At 43.9% G+C, this 15,595-nt stretch overlaps 1 protein-coding gene across 4 annotated transcripts in view; it reads right to left on the bottom strand.

Moving 5' to 3' along the window:
* The window catches only part of LOC125467650 (calcium/calmodulin-dependent protein kinase type II subunit gamma), a 368,959-nt gene that overhangs the window by 34,090 nt on the left and 319,274 nt on the right, over positions 1 to 15,595 (bottom strand). For all 4 annotated transcript variants that reach the window (XM_048563790.2, XM_048563791.2, XM_048563793.2 and 1 more), the window contains one exon: positions 7,931 to 7,979. In XM_048563790.2, coding sequence (XP_048419747.1) covers positions 7,931 to 7,979 — 49 coding nt within the window. The remainder of the gene's footprint in view (positions 1 to 7,930; positions 7,980 to 15,595) is intronic.

Raw genomic sequence — 15,595 nt, 5'->3', positions numbered from 1 at the left:
GTATCAATAGGATAGAGTGAGGCAGGCAAATTGTGATTAATTAGCAGCAAGCCAAGTATAAATCGATGAAGTCGCACTGTTGATGAAAAGGACATTGGTCGATTTTGATCAAACGCATGACTCGCAGCTTAATCACTTAATCTAGACAGGGAACTGCTACCTGTGAATGAGAACAGTGTCAAACCCTAAACAGGAACCCTGTGTCAGGCATCTAAATTATGCGCAAGGTTTAAGAAGTTACAAACAAAAACAGAAATTGCTGCAAAAGCTCAGCAGGCCTGGCAGCATCTGTGGAGAGAAATCAGAGCTAACACTTCTGATCAAATGACCGTTCCTCAGAATCGACCTGAAACATTAACTCTGATTTCTCTCCGCAAATGCTGCCAGGCCTGCTGAGCTTTTCCAGCAATTTCTGCTTTTGTTTCTGATTGAAAGCATCCACACTTCTTTTTTGGTTGTTAACAAGTTATGTTTGCTTTCAACGCACAATAGACTATGGGGAAACCATTTGAGTCAAATTTCAGGGTAAATTCTAAGTAATTTCATGACATCTAAAATCCATAAAGAACACTCAATGATAAAGTTTTACATCCTTTTCTGTCACTCTGGGTATATTTGGAGAAGACCCCGTAGATCAAAATTTTTTCCTGATAGAGGGTCTAGGCCCAAACCGTCAGCTTTTGTGCTCCTGAGATGCTGCTTGGCCTGCTGTGTTCATCCAGCTCCACACTTTGTTATTCGGATTCTCCAGCATCTGCAGTTCCCATTATCTCAGGTCAAAATTCCATTGCTGATCTTAAGTCTTCTACTGTAATATCAGTGTAATAAATACGGACTCTCCACTCAGAGGCTTACAACAAACTCTATACGAGGGTGACCAGAGATAAAGAGAGAGGTATTACAGCAGGGGAGATGGGTTGCTGCACAGACTAGATTGCCCAGGCAGCTGACTCATCCTCGTTCTATTGCTATTCTGTAAAACAGCCACTGGAGAGTGCACAGGAGCAAGCTAGTCAGGTAGTAGCAAAGCACAAACCTATAAGCTCTGTGTATGCTTCTTTGCAATGCTGATAATAATGGGTAGCTGTTAGCTTCGTAGGTGGAAGAGATAATACACATTTGTAGCTTAGAAGGCTCATTAAAGTAAAGGCAACCAAGCTAAATGGATCGTTATTATACATTGTTATCTAAAGCAAACTGCACACCTTTGTAAGTTTATCATTGGCTACAAGCACACACACTTACAAAGCTTTAAGTTTGCAAAGTAGGTTGCAAAGTCCAAGTAAGAAAAATCTTCAAAATCAGCTGACTGACACGCCTAGGATCACAATCCAATTTCCAACTTAGCATGCAAAACCTGCACCTGAAGTGAGTACTCGACATCACACAATGCACACCAAGGGGCAGCAAACAGGGTGGTAATTGCTGCTGACTTACTGGGCATCATCTCAGGGAGATGATCAGTGTGAACTGACTCGGTTGAATGCAAGACAGCGGACTGACTCTTTGTAAGACCATTACTGTCATCGCCGGCATCGGGTGCGGATGCTGGCACTCATTGCGCAGTAGCATTGCGGAGAACGAACAGCCGTTACAAACAGGAGACAGACAACATGGAAATAAAACAGCACAAAAAATAAACACATTCTTTTTGCACCAGCATGTCATAAAGAGTGTGGATGGGACCGAAATCAATGGATGGTTTAACATTTGTTCGATTGGAATGCAATCAAAACATTTATTTTAACACTATTGTTATTCAAAATCAGATCAGTACATACACACACACACACACTCATACTTGATGTCTAACTCAAATATCGATTGTTAACTACACGTACAGCAACTGTTTCAACAGATAATGTAAGGTAAGTGAGATATATACCATTTATTTGGGAATCTAGATTTTGAACTTGTGGCATGGGGATTTAGCGCGCGCGCGTGTGCGTGTGTGTGAGAGAGAGAGAGACAGAAAGAGAGCAAGAGAGAAGGGGTTTAATGATTAACTTACAACGCATTCTAAAGTCATTGTTTGATTTTTCAAAACAAGTGAATAGTATTGCTCTTGGAGGGTAATGGGAATTTGTTTACATTGGGAGAGGTTTGATGAGCGAACGAGGTGAACATTAAGCTTCGGTTACAAAGATCCAGTATGTATTTTTTGGTTTAGGGGCTTTGTTCCCTCCAATTTTGTGAACCATTGCCTAGGTCTCTGAGATCCATGCACAGCAGTGATTAGGGAAACTAGAAGTGAACGTGTGCACAGTCCTGAGAGGAGGGAACACTGTTAGAGAAATCAGCCATAGTTTGGAATGACCACCTGGCTTCAGTTTTGCAGAAGTCCTGGTTGAAACTGATTGTATAAAACAGCTTCTCTTCTAGAAGGAAGGTTACCTCGGTTTAAGGAATTTAGCTAAACAATTCCAGACCAGAACTGTTTGGTTAAAACCATGAAGCACTTATCTGAAGCTGAGAAAATTTACGCTCATGTCTATAAAGATTCAAGGAAGAGTCTATTATGTTTTCAAGGCTGAGAATTGAAGCACCCATTAATTTAATCCTTGTAGATATGATTGAGAAGGTATTGAAGGGTGATAATGAAATTTATAGGACTGTACTTTGACTTCGGGTTTGAAATCTTTAAACTTGTGTTAAGTACATATAATTTAGTTTATTCTATTTTGTCTTCATTTCCTTTGTGCAGTAAACTTCTGTTCTATCATTAAAACCAAATCTGCAGCACTTGTGTTTCAGTGAAGACAACTGTGTTAACGCCATATTGAAAAATTCAATCTATCAAGTCAGATTTAATTATGGGATCTGACTTGTCCAGTGATAACTTCAGCTGTGATCATAACAATAGCAATCCTGTGTTAGAAATAACTAACCCTAATTTAAAATCAGCTGGAACTTGCCATTTAGCCTTAGCTGCAGCTACCAATGCTGATGCTCTGACCCAGTTCACGTGCTGTGTGCGATGGTAATTGTTTTTCTCTTACTTTGACATTTATGGAACAGTACAGAAATGTCAACATCCACAGTATTTAAGAGTAATATATATGCTTATACTTTAGGATTTACAATTGGCTGGCCTTGCTGTGTCTTGTGCCTTGTTCTATTTTCCACCGGCTTGCCACAATGACTTCTCCTTCTCCTCCCGTTGTTCACCCATTCCTCTGCCAGTCCCACTCTTGCACTGTCATCTAGTCTTAGAGCCACCTTTCTTCCTCCGTCCTGCATCTCTGCTACTCGCCCTACCACATTTCCACCCTTTGGTCCCAACAGAAGACAGACCATTTCAATCTCTTCTTGGCTGCTTCCTTCGATGCTGCCGTACCTTCACAGACCCTTTGAAGTGCTGGTTTCTGATTTTGCCCTTTCTTATTACTCCAGGCATCATCTCAGCGTCTGAATTTTATTAGTATCTAATTGTTCCTGATGTTGCCCAATACAGCAAGACCAGTCTCCCAACCATCCTGTAAATGTTTCTTATCACTAATATCTATCTATCTATCACACAACATTCCATCGCAACTTTTCCAATCAGTCCAACTAAACCTAATCATTTGCTTAATCTCCATTGCCAAACTTCCATCTTCTGGCATCACTAATCCCAGGTACCCCGGACTAATCCATTTGGGATTTTGTGGCATATTCATAATGTCACTGGGTGAGTAATCAAGAAACCCAGGCTAATGCTCTAGCGGCGTGGGTTCAAATCCCACCTTGTTAGACATGTACTGCACAGTAGCTCAGTGGTTAGCACTGCTGCCTCACAGTGCCAGGGGCGTGGGTTTAATTCCAGCCTCGGGTGACTGTCTGTGTGGAGCTTGCACATTCTCCCCGTGTCTGTGTGGGTTTCCTCCAACTGTCCAAAGATGTGCAGGTTGGGTGGATTGGCCATGTTAAATTGCCCGTGGCGTTCAGGGATGTGTAGATTAGGATAGATCTGGGTCGGTGTGGACTTGTTGGCCCGAAGGGCCCGTTTCCACACTGAAGGGATGCAATATCAGAAAACAATCTAGAGTAAAAAGCTAGCCCAATGGTGACCACTGTTGGTTATCGTAAAAACCCACCTGAATCACTAATGACCTTTGGGGAAGGAAATCTGCCATCCTTACCTAGTCAGGCCTACATGTGACTCTAGACAATGTGGTTGGCTTTCAGAGCAATCAGGGATGGGCAATTGAGGGCCACATCCTGCAAACAATTTTTATTTTGAAAGAGCCAGTGGTGTAAGCAGGTCATGTGTCATACTGCTAGTTTCAAACATAGACAAACAGGGGAGAGTTGGGGATAAGGAAGCTCACCTGACTGTAAAATGTCAAACATCGAATCCAAAAATGATGGTTGGTAAGAGAGGTTAACGCTGTGTTACCAGTCACCATGTCACAAGCACATCAACTGAAGTGCCTTTGTTCTAAAGTTGTCCAAGGCATTCCTGTGTTAATGGTCACTGAATGCATACCAGAGGGACAAAAGTGCTACAACCTGTTTGCTCACCTCTGCACCACGTTTTGGCTGCTGCTATTTCCAATGCAAAATAGAGCTTACAAGAAAAAGGAATTTAATTAATCCCATCTTCAGACACATAATTAAGTAGCTCTATCAGACACATGCAAACTACTTCCAAAAACGACTTGCAGCCTAAGAGAGAATGAACTATTCAAATTTCACAGAAGAGACAAGACAGCTGAATGGGGAATAGCAAGAACTGCAGATGCCGGAGTCAGAAATAACACATTGTGGAGCTGGAGGAATACAGTAGGCCAGAGAGCATCAGAGGAGCAGGAAAGTTGATGTTTCGGGTTGCGACCCGACATTTCTGCGTTGCTCCAGTTCCATACTGTGTTACCTAAGATAGTTGAATGGGTTCTCTGTGATGCAAAAGCGAATATGGGATAGCCACTGATGCATTAGATGATAGCTATCCAACAGCAAGGTTCAGATCGTGACATTATGTTACTGGACTGGTAATGCAGTCTCTACTGTACCTCCAAAGAGATGTTTGGACACTAAATACTGTTACTAAAAACAAGTCTATGTTTAAAGAGTAATGTTGCCGATATTTTAGTTTACACACGTGGCTCTGAGTAATATCTTGGTCTAAGACAAAAACAAAGTTGCTGGGAAAGCTCAGAAGGTCTGGCAGCATCTGTGTGGGGAAAAAACAGAGCTAACTTTTCAAGTCCGGTGACCCTTCCTCAGAACTCACCAGACTCAAAACATTAACTCTGCTTTTTCCGTCACAGATGCTGTCAGACCTGCTGAGCTTTGCCAGCAACTTTGTTTTTGTTCCTGATTTATAGCATCCTGCAGTTCTTTCGGTTTTTATTTAGTATCTTGGTCTAATAGTTTTTGCTTCCATCATTTTTTCATGGTACTAACTTTTTTTTGTCATAGTCAGCAGAAGTTATTTCTAAATTGGCCCAAGGCACAACACACTTACCATGTTTTATTACCCACTCCATTCAGAATAGTTACTGACTGGGACTCTAGAAAAGGAACAGTCATCAGAATAAGGCTGAGACTGCATTGCCCCACCAGGCAGTACAAAATTAAAAATAATTTCTTTCAACAGTTTGCCTTGCTTTCTTGAAATCTTCCAGGTCTTATACAAGGAGATAGACTGCCTCCTGAGGATGGAGTAGCTTTGTGATAGCAGCTTCCCAGCCTGATATCATGGGCTACGGACCTCCGACTGACAGATCTAAAGGGTGAATCTCACATCTGTCCTTTTAAATGCTGCCACACTGGATATCACTTCTAATGCAATAAATTTTCCCCTCTCCCTTTTAAGCCACCCTACTCAATTCTTCCCAAGATCTGCATGCTTGTCCTGCTGAGTACGTGTTTCCGCAGAGAGCCATGTACAGTAGGATCTGAAAACGTCACAAGATTGCACACGCTGCTAATCTGTCACTTGTTTTGTACGTGTGATACTGGGGGTATGGTGAGCATTGTCAGTGTATGGTGGGTTCTGAGCCCACAACGGTTTTCTCATATTGTTCATCATTGTAGCCAAATTTGAAAGATGAGATTATTTATCAAAAGATTAATTTGATTCAGTCTTTTCGACATCATCAGCAACATTTTTCCTTTGAAGTCAAAAGTGCTTACATCTTTCATTCTGAAGATTTCTAGATTTGACACAGGCGTTCAAAGTGCCTGTCCCTTCTATAAGATCCACTTTGCCACACATGTTGTCAATGACAGATGTAGATGCATGGGAAATACAGTCGAGTTTGTTTGGCTACCTCAACATCAAGGGGCTATCAGTAGCAGAACTGAAAATAGGGGTACCACGGTGTGGAGCTGGATGAACACAGCCGGCCAAGCAGCATCAGAGGAGCAGGAAAGCTGACGTTTCAGGCCTAGATTAGCCTTCCTGCTCCTCTGATGCTGCTTGGCCTGCTGTGTTCATCCAGCTCCACACCTTGTTATCTCAGATTCTCCAGCATCGTGAGTTCCTACTATCTCTGAAAATAGGGGGGCTCTGATGAAGAGTCATCTAGACTTGAAACATTAGCTTGTTCTCTCTCCATGGATGCTGCCTCACCCACTGTGATTTCCAGCATTTTTGGTTTTGGATTCTTTCCAAAATGGTTTCTGTTCTGTGAACACAATCAGAATGTGGCTGCTGATCTGGGTGAGGAGGAAGGGGAGCTGACCTGCCTTCTGGCTTGCAGTTAGCTGTGTATTTATTAAAACGTGTGAGCAATCTTGTTACTTAAATATCTTACAAAGGAGTTAACAGCTTAGGCTTCCCACAGTTTAATTCTGCTTGAAGTGTCACCTTTAAAATCATTGAGTGTTAATCAATGCATAGCACCCCTACAGGTCTACATTTTTGTTTGACTGTTAATACTCAGCAAACCTTTGGTATCGGGTTCAGTTTGCTTAATGCAATGACAATGTGTACATACAGCAATGCAGCAGGATAGCTTTGGAGGCAGTTTGACAGCAAAATTACGGGGACGATAAACCCTGATCAATGATTTCAAAAGGCAGAGAGTGTCTTTACACCTTTAGGAACTGCATTTTGAGTTGTTCATTCGTGAATTTCCTCTCCCTCTCTAAAAATCAAATGTTGGTTGTTGGTCAGGCTACACATAAGTAACATTCTTAATTTGAAATTTTATTTCAAAGCCATCAAATTTCTGTGATACTTAATCTTGCTGTGTGGGACTAAAGGATCTTGTAACAGGACCACTACGCATAGCAGACACTATGGACCCACAGGACAACAAATGCAGAACTCCATCAAAACCTCACACAGTTAACCTATAGGAAACATGGCCGTGGAACGGATTTTTCAACATTGCTCCAAAGAAGCTCAAATTCTGCTTTATCATATTGTAGTTTGAGACAATGCCGTTGGAGTGACATTGTCACTGTCTACATACTGTTTGAGGCCTAAACGTTGCTTTCAGTTGATGTCTATTCCCAAAATCGCAAGTCGTAAGCCCGTAACAATAAAAGCAAATTTAAGGGAGAAAAAAGCAAGCAAAATCAGAATGACGAATAACTACAGAGATCACAGATGAAGAGGTCATGTTTCTGTGTGTTCACATGTAAATCATAAAGTCAGTGGCAGTGCTTTGATATTTAACTAGAAAATCACCAGGATGGCTGATCAGCTGTGGGATCTGATCTGCTATGCTCAAGACATAATGGAAGGGAAGGTAAACCTGTTTTCACACATGGCTCTATACACAGAACTACAATCAAGAACAAGAACACAAACACTCCACTCGCACTCATCTTCCTAATTCAAGCAAGCAAGTCAAAACCCAAGTTTCTAACAAAAAGTGGATAAATATTCAGAGTGCAACTTCACCAAACAAAATGCGAGGAGGAAAACTGGCTGGAAAGACCCTCTGGCACAGCTTGATGTTAAAACATTGGCTCAGCATAAATAAACACCTACCTTTCCCCTCCTCATCTTCAGTGGCTGTGTTGCAGCTCTCTGATGATCCCTAGGAAACAGAAGCAGTTTTCAACAGCAGAGCAGACAGACAGACATAACCTTGATTACCACTTTCAGAATGAAGAGCAAAAAGAGAAACATTTGACTTTGATATTTATAATGCCATCTTAACAGTTTAATTGATTCAGTGAGCCACAAACTCCAATATGCTGTAGGAATGGGTAATTACCTTTAATCGGATCTGTAGATAGAATTCGAGGTCCTTTTCACCATCTGCATGGTGGAATTTGAGGCTAGTCTTCTGCATTTCTCAGAGCGAAACAAACTACTTGCCTTCAGAGGTTTTTTACTGATCAACTTACAGCAGCAGTCACTGCAGTCTATTTTACCACAAATAGTCAAGGAAACTGACTCTATCTACCGTTTCTACTGAAAAACAGTTGATGACAACTCAGCAAACAGAACAGGGGTAAAACTACAGCAAATATCCCAGACAACAGCAGGGTCATTTCTCCAACAGAATGCTGTGTGCAGAGGACAGTTGGATAAAATGGATTCTGGAAATAAAACCAATCCTATCCATTTACCTTGGTGTTATCTCGAGGTGCGACTGATGGGGAGAACCCCCAAACATCTCCATTCTGATTGAGGATCATGCGGTCACTCTAGGAAGCTATTACAGATGTGAACACACAGACGTGTGGCTTATAAAACCAGTTGGTGAAGATCAGTCAGTGGGTGCACACTGCAGCAAGTGTGATGGTGTAATTGAAAAAAAAAGTTATTTTACAGGATGTGAGCACTTGGTAGCATTTGGTAAGGATGACACGGCGGCTCAGTGGTTAGCATTGCTGCCTCACAGCCCCAGGGACCCAGGTTCTATTCCACCCTCGGGTGACTGTCTGTGTGGAGTTTACACATTCTCCCTGTGTCTGCATGGATTTCCTCTGGATGTTGTGGTTTCCACAGTTCAAAGATGTGCAGGTTAAGGTGGACAGGATAGGCTAAATCGCTCTGGAGTGTCCAGGGATGTTTGGGCTAGGTGGGTTATCATGGGAAGCACAGGGTGATTGGGTCTGGGTGGGACATTACTCAGAGGGACTTGATGGGCAGAATGGCCTGCTTCCACACTGTGGGAGTTCTATGATTTATTGCCCAGCCCCACCACTGCATCCATGGATCAGCACTGCCTAAATAAGGAGTGTGTGGCACTTTTGCAACCTTAAAATTATAGGTGTGTTTCAGCTGCCTATGCAATGATTTCTTTTCCTCTTAAACCCATACTTAAGTCAGCTTCTTTCTGCTTTCAAGTGCATAGATACCCTTTCAACATAAATACAACAATCAAGACATACTGCAGTTCAGTCATATCTGTCTCCTGTCCTTTGTGTGAAAAATTCCACCTGACCTCCCTTCTTATATCTAAACTGCTATCTGTTATTACTTAAACTCTATTCAGAGATGATCTCCAACTCCAACAAGAGAGATTTAACATTGACTTTTAATGGCATAACCACATCACTGAATCCTCCAATAACACCACCCTGTCGGTTACCATTAACCGGCAACTGAACTGAACTGGTCGTGTAAATACTGTGGCTACAATAGCAGGTCAAAAGCTAGAAATCCTGCAATGAATACCTCACCTCCTGACTCCCCAAAGCCTGTCCTTCATTTACAAGGCACAAGTGATGGAACACTTGCCACTTGGCTGAATGAGTGCAGTTCCAACACTCAAGATGACACCATCCAGGACAAAACAGCCCGCTCGATTGGCATCACATCATTAAACATTCACTCCCTTTACTAATGACGCTCAGTATCAGCACCGTGTACTGTTGACAACGTACACTACTGAAATTCACCAAGGTTCCTAAGTAGCATCTTCCAAACATATAACCACCACCATCTGAAAGAACAAGGGCAACAGACACATGGGAACAGCACCACCCGCAGTTCCCCTGCAATCCATTGTCCATCCTGACTTGGAAATGTATTGCTACAGAGATAGCAGGAGCTGCTGATGCTAGAGAATCTGGGGTAACAAGGTGTAGAGTTGGATGAACACGACAGGCCAAGCAGCATCAGAAGAGCAGGAAAGCTGACGGGTCTGGACCCTTCTTATACAGGATGGTTGAATTGGGGAAACCAAGAGGAGGCTTGTGGACCGCTTTGTGGAAGACCTCCGCTCGGTTTGCAACAAACAACTGCACCTCCCACTCCTTGGACGACATGTCCATCCTGGACCACCTGCAGAGCCACAACAATGCCACCCGAAGGTTGCAGGAACAGCAACTCATTTTTGAACCCTGCAGCCCAATGGTATGAATGCAGATTTCACAAGCTTCAAAATCTCCCCTCCCCCAACCACATCCCAAAACCAGCCCAGCTCGTCCCTGCTTCCCTAACCTGTCCTTCCTCCCACCTATCCCGCCCTCCCACCCCCAACTATGACCTAATAGCCTCACCCCGCCTCCTTGACCTGTCTGTCCTAACTGGACTGACCTATCCCCTGCCTAGCTCCCCACCTACACTCACCTTTACTGGCTCCAACCCCGTCTCCTTGACCTGTCTGTCTCCTCTCCACCTATTTTCTCCTGTATCCATCTTCTATCCGCCTCCCCCTTTCTCCCTATTTATTTCAGAACCCCCTTCCCCTCCCCTATTTCTGAAGAAGGGTCTAGGCCTGAAACGTCAGCTTTCCTGCTCCTCTGATGCTGCTTGGCCTGCTGTGTTCATCCAGCTCTACACCTTGTCACCTTGGAAATATATTGCCATTCCTTCACTGGCACTGGCTCAAATCCTGGAACCCTGTCCCTCGGGCCATTGCGGGTCTACCTACACCAAATGAATGCAGCGGTACAAGAACGCAGCTCACCACCACCTTCTCCTGGTGAGAGGGGCAATGAATGCTGCCCAGCCTGAGATGCCCACTTCCCCTGAACAAACAAAAAGGAAAACCTTGAATATTGAACATTTCTCTGAGATCTCAAGACTTGCTGTGAGAGTAATTCACAAAGTTGATCTAGGCAATAAATGATTAGTGAGCATTAATGTGGCATGGTGTCTCAGTGTTTAACACTGCTGCCTCAAGCACTAGGGTTCAATCCCACCCTCGGGCATCTGTCTGTGTGGAGTCTGCACATTCTCCCTGCGTCTGTGTGGGTTTTCTCTGGGTGCCCCGATTTCCTCGCACGGTCCCAACATGTGCAAGTTAGGCGGATTGGCCATGCTAAATTACTTGTATGGATGTGCAGGCTAGATGTGTTAGCCATAGGAAATGCAGGGTTAGGTTTGGGTGGAATGCTGTTCGGACTGTTGGTGCAGACTTGTTGGGCCGAATGGGCATTGTGGGGAATCTGTTAATGTTCCTCATGATTTGGAATATGGAGTTGTGGGTCCTTTGTTCCTGCTATCTCTTTCCTGTTGAATCTTCAACTGTTAAATACTATGTTATTGTCACAGAACTTTCCCATAGTTGGAAGGGGAGCAGCAGCATCTAAGAGGATGAGAGAATGGTGGGCACAGTGGTAGCATGAAGTTGAACTCAGAGCCAAGATGTTCTGCTCCCTGATGTCTCTCGCTGCCCCTTATCATAGAATCCCTACAGTAGGGAAGCAGGCTATTCAGCCCATCGTATCAACACCGCCCCTCCGGAGAACATCTCACCCAGATTCACCTGCCTAACCTATCCCTGTAACTCTGCATTTCCCATGGCTAAATAAGAACCAAAAGAACTGTGGATGCTGTAAATCAGGAAAAAAAACAAAGTTGCTGGAAAAGCTCAGCAGGTCTGGCAGCATCTGTGGAGGAGACAAAAAAGGAGTTAATGTTTCGAGTATGGTGACCCTTCCTCAGAATGGACATTGTTTTTCTCCTCCACAGATGCTGCCAGACCTGTTGAGCTTTTCCAGCAACTTTGTTTCCCATGGCTAATCCATCTAGCTTACACATCCTATGGGGCAATTTAGCATGATTAATCCACTTAGCCTACACATCTTTGGACTGTGGGAGGAAACTGGAGCATCCAGAGAAAACCCACGCAGACACAGGGAGAATGTGCAAACTCCACACAGATAGTAGCCTGAGGGTGGAATCAAACCTGGGTCCTTGGTGCTGTGAGGCAGCTATGCTAACCACTGAGCCACCGTTTCACATTAATGCTCACTATTCATTTATTGCCGAGATCAACTTACAACAAGTTTTGAGATCTCAGAGAAGTGTTCAATGTTCAAGGTTTTTCTTTGTATTCATTCAGGGGAAGTGGGCATCTCTGGTTGGGCCGGCATTTATCGCCCCTCTCCCCAGGAAACGCATGCAGACATGGGGAGAACATGTAAACTCCACACAGGCCTGAGGATGGAACTGAACTTGGGCTCCCGGTGGTGTGAGGGAGTACTGCTAACCACGGTGGCACTGCACCGCCCCGACTGAGCCACCATAAGAAAATATAGAACGTCCACTTAGGGGTTGGAAGCCTGCAGAGTTGGCCAAGAGGGGGATTGAACCCATGACCTTGACATTATTAGCATCAATCTGACATGGACAGAAAGGTCTTCCCTCAGCAGCTATATTGTCCTAACATGTTGCCATGTATACATTAAGGACCATTCTGTAAACACTCGAAACTCTGAAGACATTTAATGTCAGAAAAGAGACAGTGTTTCACTCTGATTATGTCCCCCAACTAGTCTTCCAGCTCTACGTAAAATAGTCGGCAACAAATGGTATAATCCAGAGAGACAAGCAAATTTTCTCAAGTGCTCCATAAATGTACGTGTGTGTTTCAGCAATCCAGTTGAGAAAAGAATACCGTCACATCTCCGAAATCCCTACAGGTATGCTCCCGATTTTTGTGGCATAGATGACACATCAAGTGTGCAATGAAGGGCCACTAATGTCAAAACTGCCAGGTGCAATCCAGCATCAGTGGATCCACAACTGGCAGTTCTGTTTCTGCACAGAATCCCTGTCACCCCAAATCAAACGATGCTGGAAGGTTTGGGAAACATTCTCGTGCTGAGGTCATTCACAATTCAAATTATAAATGTAGATCAAATGATCAGGGAAAAGCATCCAGACTGTTACAGCCTAGGCTAGGTTTTGAAAATTTCCAGTTTGCACCTTTGATGACAGTTCTTAAAAAACAAATTGCACGTTCGATTTTGAATTGCTTTTCCCTCTCAGCTTTCTATCTTTTGGCCTTTTCTCCCCCCTTCAGTCCTCACTAAAGGTGTGGTCCCTTGGATATTCAAGTGGGTCCTATGCATGTGTAACTATCCATTTGATCAAACCCATTCACACCAACTGTCTTTTCACAAAACATATTGCAGATCAGGGGCTGGAATACTGGCTGCTAATATGCTCTTTCTTTTGGCCTTGAGATAGCCCACACAGAGACTGCTAATTACCAGCCTCCTCCAAAGCTCTCTTCTCCCCAGGAAATAATCGTAATTGGAGCTAATGAAGGTGGAAATGAAGCTGTTGCCTCCTCCGCTACTGTAGCCACTGCAATGACAACTGCTCTTGCACAAGCCAGCGTCGGTAACACAAGTCACAGGCTGTGGAAGAACTGCGCTTAACGCAATTCACTGCGTCACTGTGCTTCCAGCAAGCAGCAATACACAGCTAGCCATGCGAGGACAGATTTGTTTACTGTTTCTGAGATTTGCCGAAGGGGCTGCAGTTCTTTTATTGTCGGATTTGTCAGCAACAAATATTTCTAAGGCTCTCGCCATTTGCAAAACAGACCATTAGTTAAACTGTTTACAGGCTGTGCTGTAGAAGTAATTGTTATAATGGAGTCCTTGTGAAGATGGATAATTTCTTTTTGCCAACAGTTAACCTTAGTGACAACAGGAATGCACCATGAGAAAACAGACCAACATTTGTTGGGAATTTTCACACCCTTACCAATTTAATCACGCGACCAACACTCTGCAGTTCCTACTATCTCTCACCAGCAATTTACTGTCTGTTGTATTACACTACTTTCTGACCACACCGCACTTCCTGCACCAGATTACCACGAAGGTCCTGACTTCTCAACATCACCCCTCAAGTAAAGCCACCACAAATCATCACTGTCTAATGCGGCAGCTGCCCTATGGTCCTCTGGGAATCGTAGAATCCCTGCGGGGTGGGGGTGGGGGTGGGGAGGCCATTCGGCCTTCCGGAGAGCATCCCACCCAGAACCCCACCTTACCCCATACCCCTGCATTTTCTACAGCTAATCTACCTAGCCTGCAGGTCCCTGGACACTACAGGGCAATCCACCTGGCCTGCACATCTTTGGACTGTGGGAGGAAACCAGAGCACCCGGTGGGAACCCATACAGACACAGGGATGATGTGCAAACTCCATACAGACACAGGGATGATGTGCAAACTCCACACAGACAGGGACTGAACCAGGGTCTCTGCGCTATGAGGCAGCACTGCTAACCAGTCAGCCTATGAACTTTTACTTTCTGTCTAACTTAGACACCAGCTTTTTGCCTTTAGCCAGTGTAGGTATAACCTTGGTCTGTGATTTCTCCCCACTAAAAGAGAAAGCAAACTGAAAAGATCAGTGAAACACAACATACAGACGACAGGCACACTCACATATTGACCGACAACAATTAGCTGACAATCTATTTCACATTACGTTTCAAACAGACTCGCAGAATGGGAAACCTGTTTGAAACATTCTTCTTTAACTCCTGGGTGGTCATGGGCTGCAAGACTAGGGAGGCAACACATTGAAAGGAGAAGATTTGCATCTTTCACTTAGTTATCCCAAAGCATTTCACCGCCAACGAGGCACTTTTGCAGTGCAGTCACTGCTATAATGTATAGACTGTAGCAGCTAATTTGCAAACAGCAAACCTACACAACCAGCAATACGATAATACCAAGACACATGTATTAAATTATGTAAGTTGAGGGATAAATATTGACCGGGGCACAGAAATTACTCCCTTGCCCTTCTGCAAAACAGTACCGTGGAGACATTTACATCCAACTGACAGAGCTGATGGGGTGCCTCAGATCTAACTAATGTCCCACTGAAAAACAGCGCTAACAGCGTGTTCTAACGTAGTTCCCCAACTAATTGAGCACATCATCAAGGCTGCAGTTAAAGGGCCTTAATTAGCCCCTTAACAGCAGGAGTATTTAACCAATTCTTACCACAGTTAGACATCCAGGAACGGAAGATTTTGAGAGAAGGGAAGGTTGTGTTAAAAAAGCAGATCCACAGAGAAAACATCTGCAAGATGTAATACTCTAAAAGGCTGCACGGTGGCTCAGCGATTAGCACCACTACTTCACAGTACCAGGGACCTGGGTCCGATTCTAGACTTGGGCAACTGTGTGGTATTTGCATTTTCTCCCAGTTCTAAGGTTTTCTCCCACAGTCCAAGGATGTACTGGTTAGGTGGATTGGCCATGTTAAATTGCCACATTGTATCCAGGATGTGTAGGCTAGATGGGTTAGCCAAGGGAAATGCAGAGATACAAGGACAGTGAAGTGGGGTGGGTCTGGGTGGGATGCTTTTAGGAGGGTCAGCATGGAGTCAATTGGCCAAATGGCCTGCTTCCACACTGTAAGGACTCTATGGTTCTAGGACTGTAAATCTGTACAAATTTATTCAATACAATATAACTTATATTACATTCAGAA

Source organism: Stegostoma tigrinum, chromosome 37, assembly GCF_030684315.1.
Source record: "Stegostoma tigrinum isolate sSteTig4 chromosome 37, sSteTig4.hap1, whole genome shotgun sequence".
NCBI lineage: Eukaryota > Metazoa > Chordata > Chondrichthyes > Orectolobiformes > Stegostomatidae > Stegostoma > Stegostoma tigrinum.
Note: the sequence above shows the minus strand (reverse complement) of the source record. Positions and strands in the feature narration are given on the sequence as shown.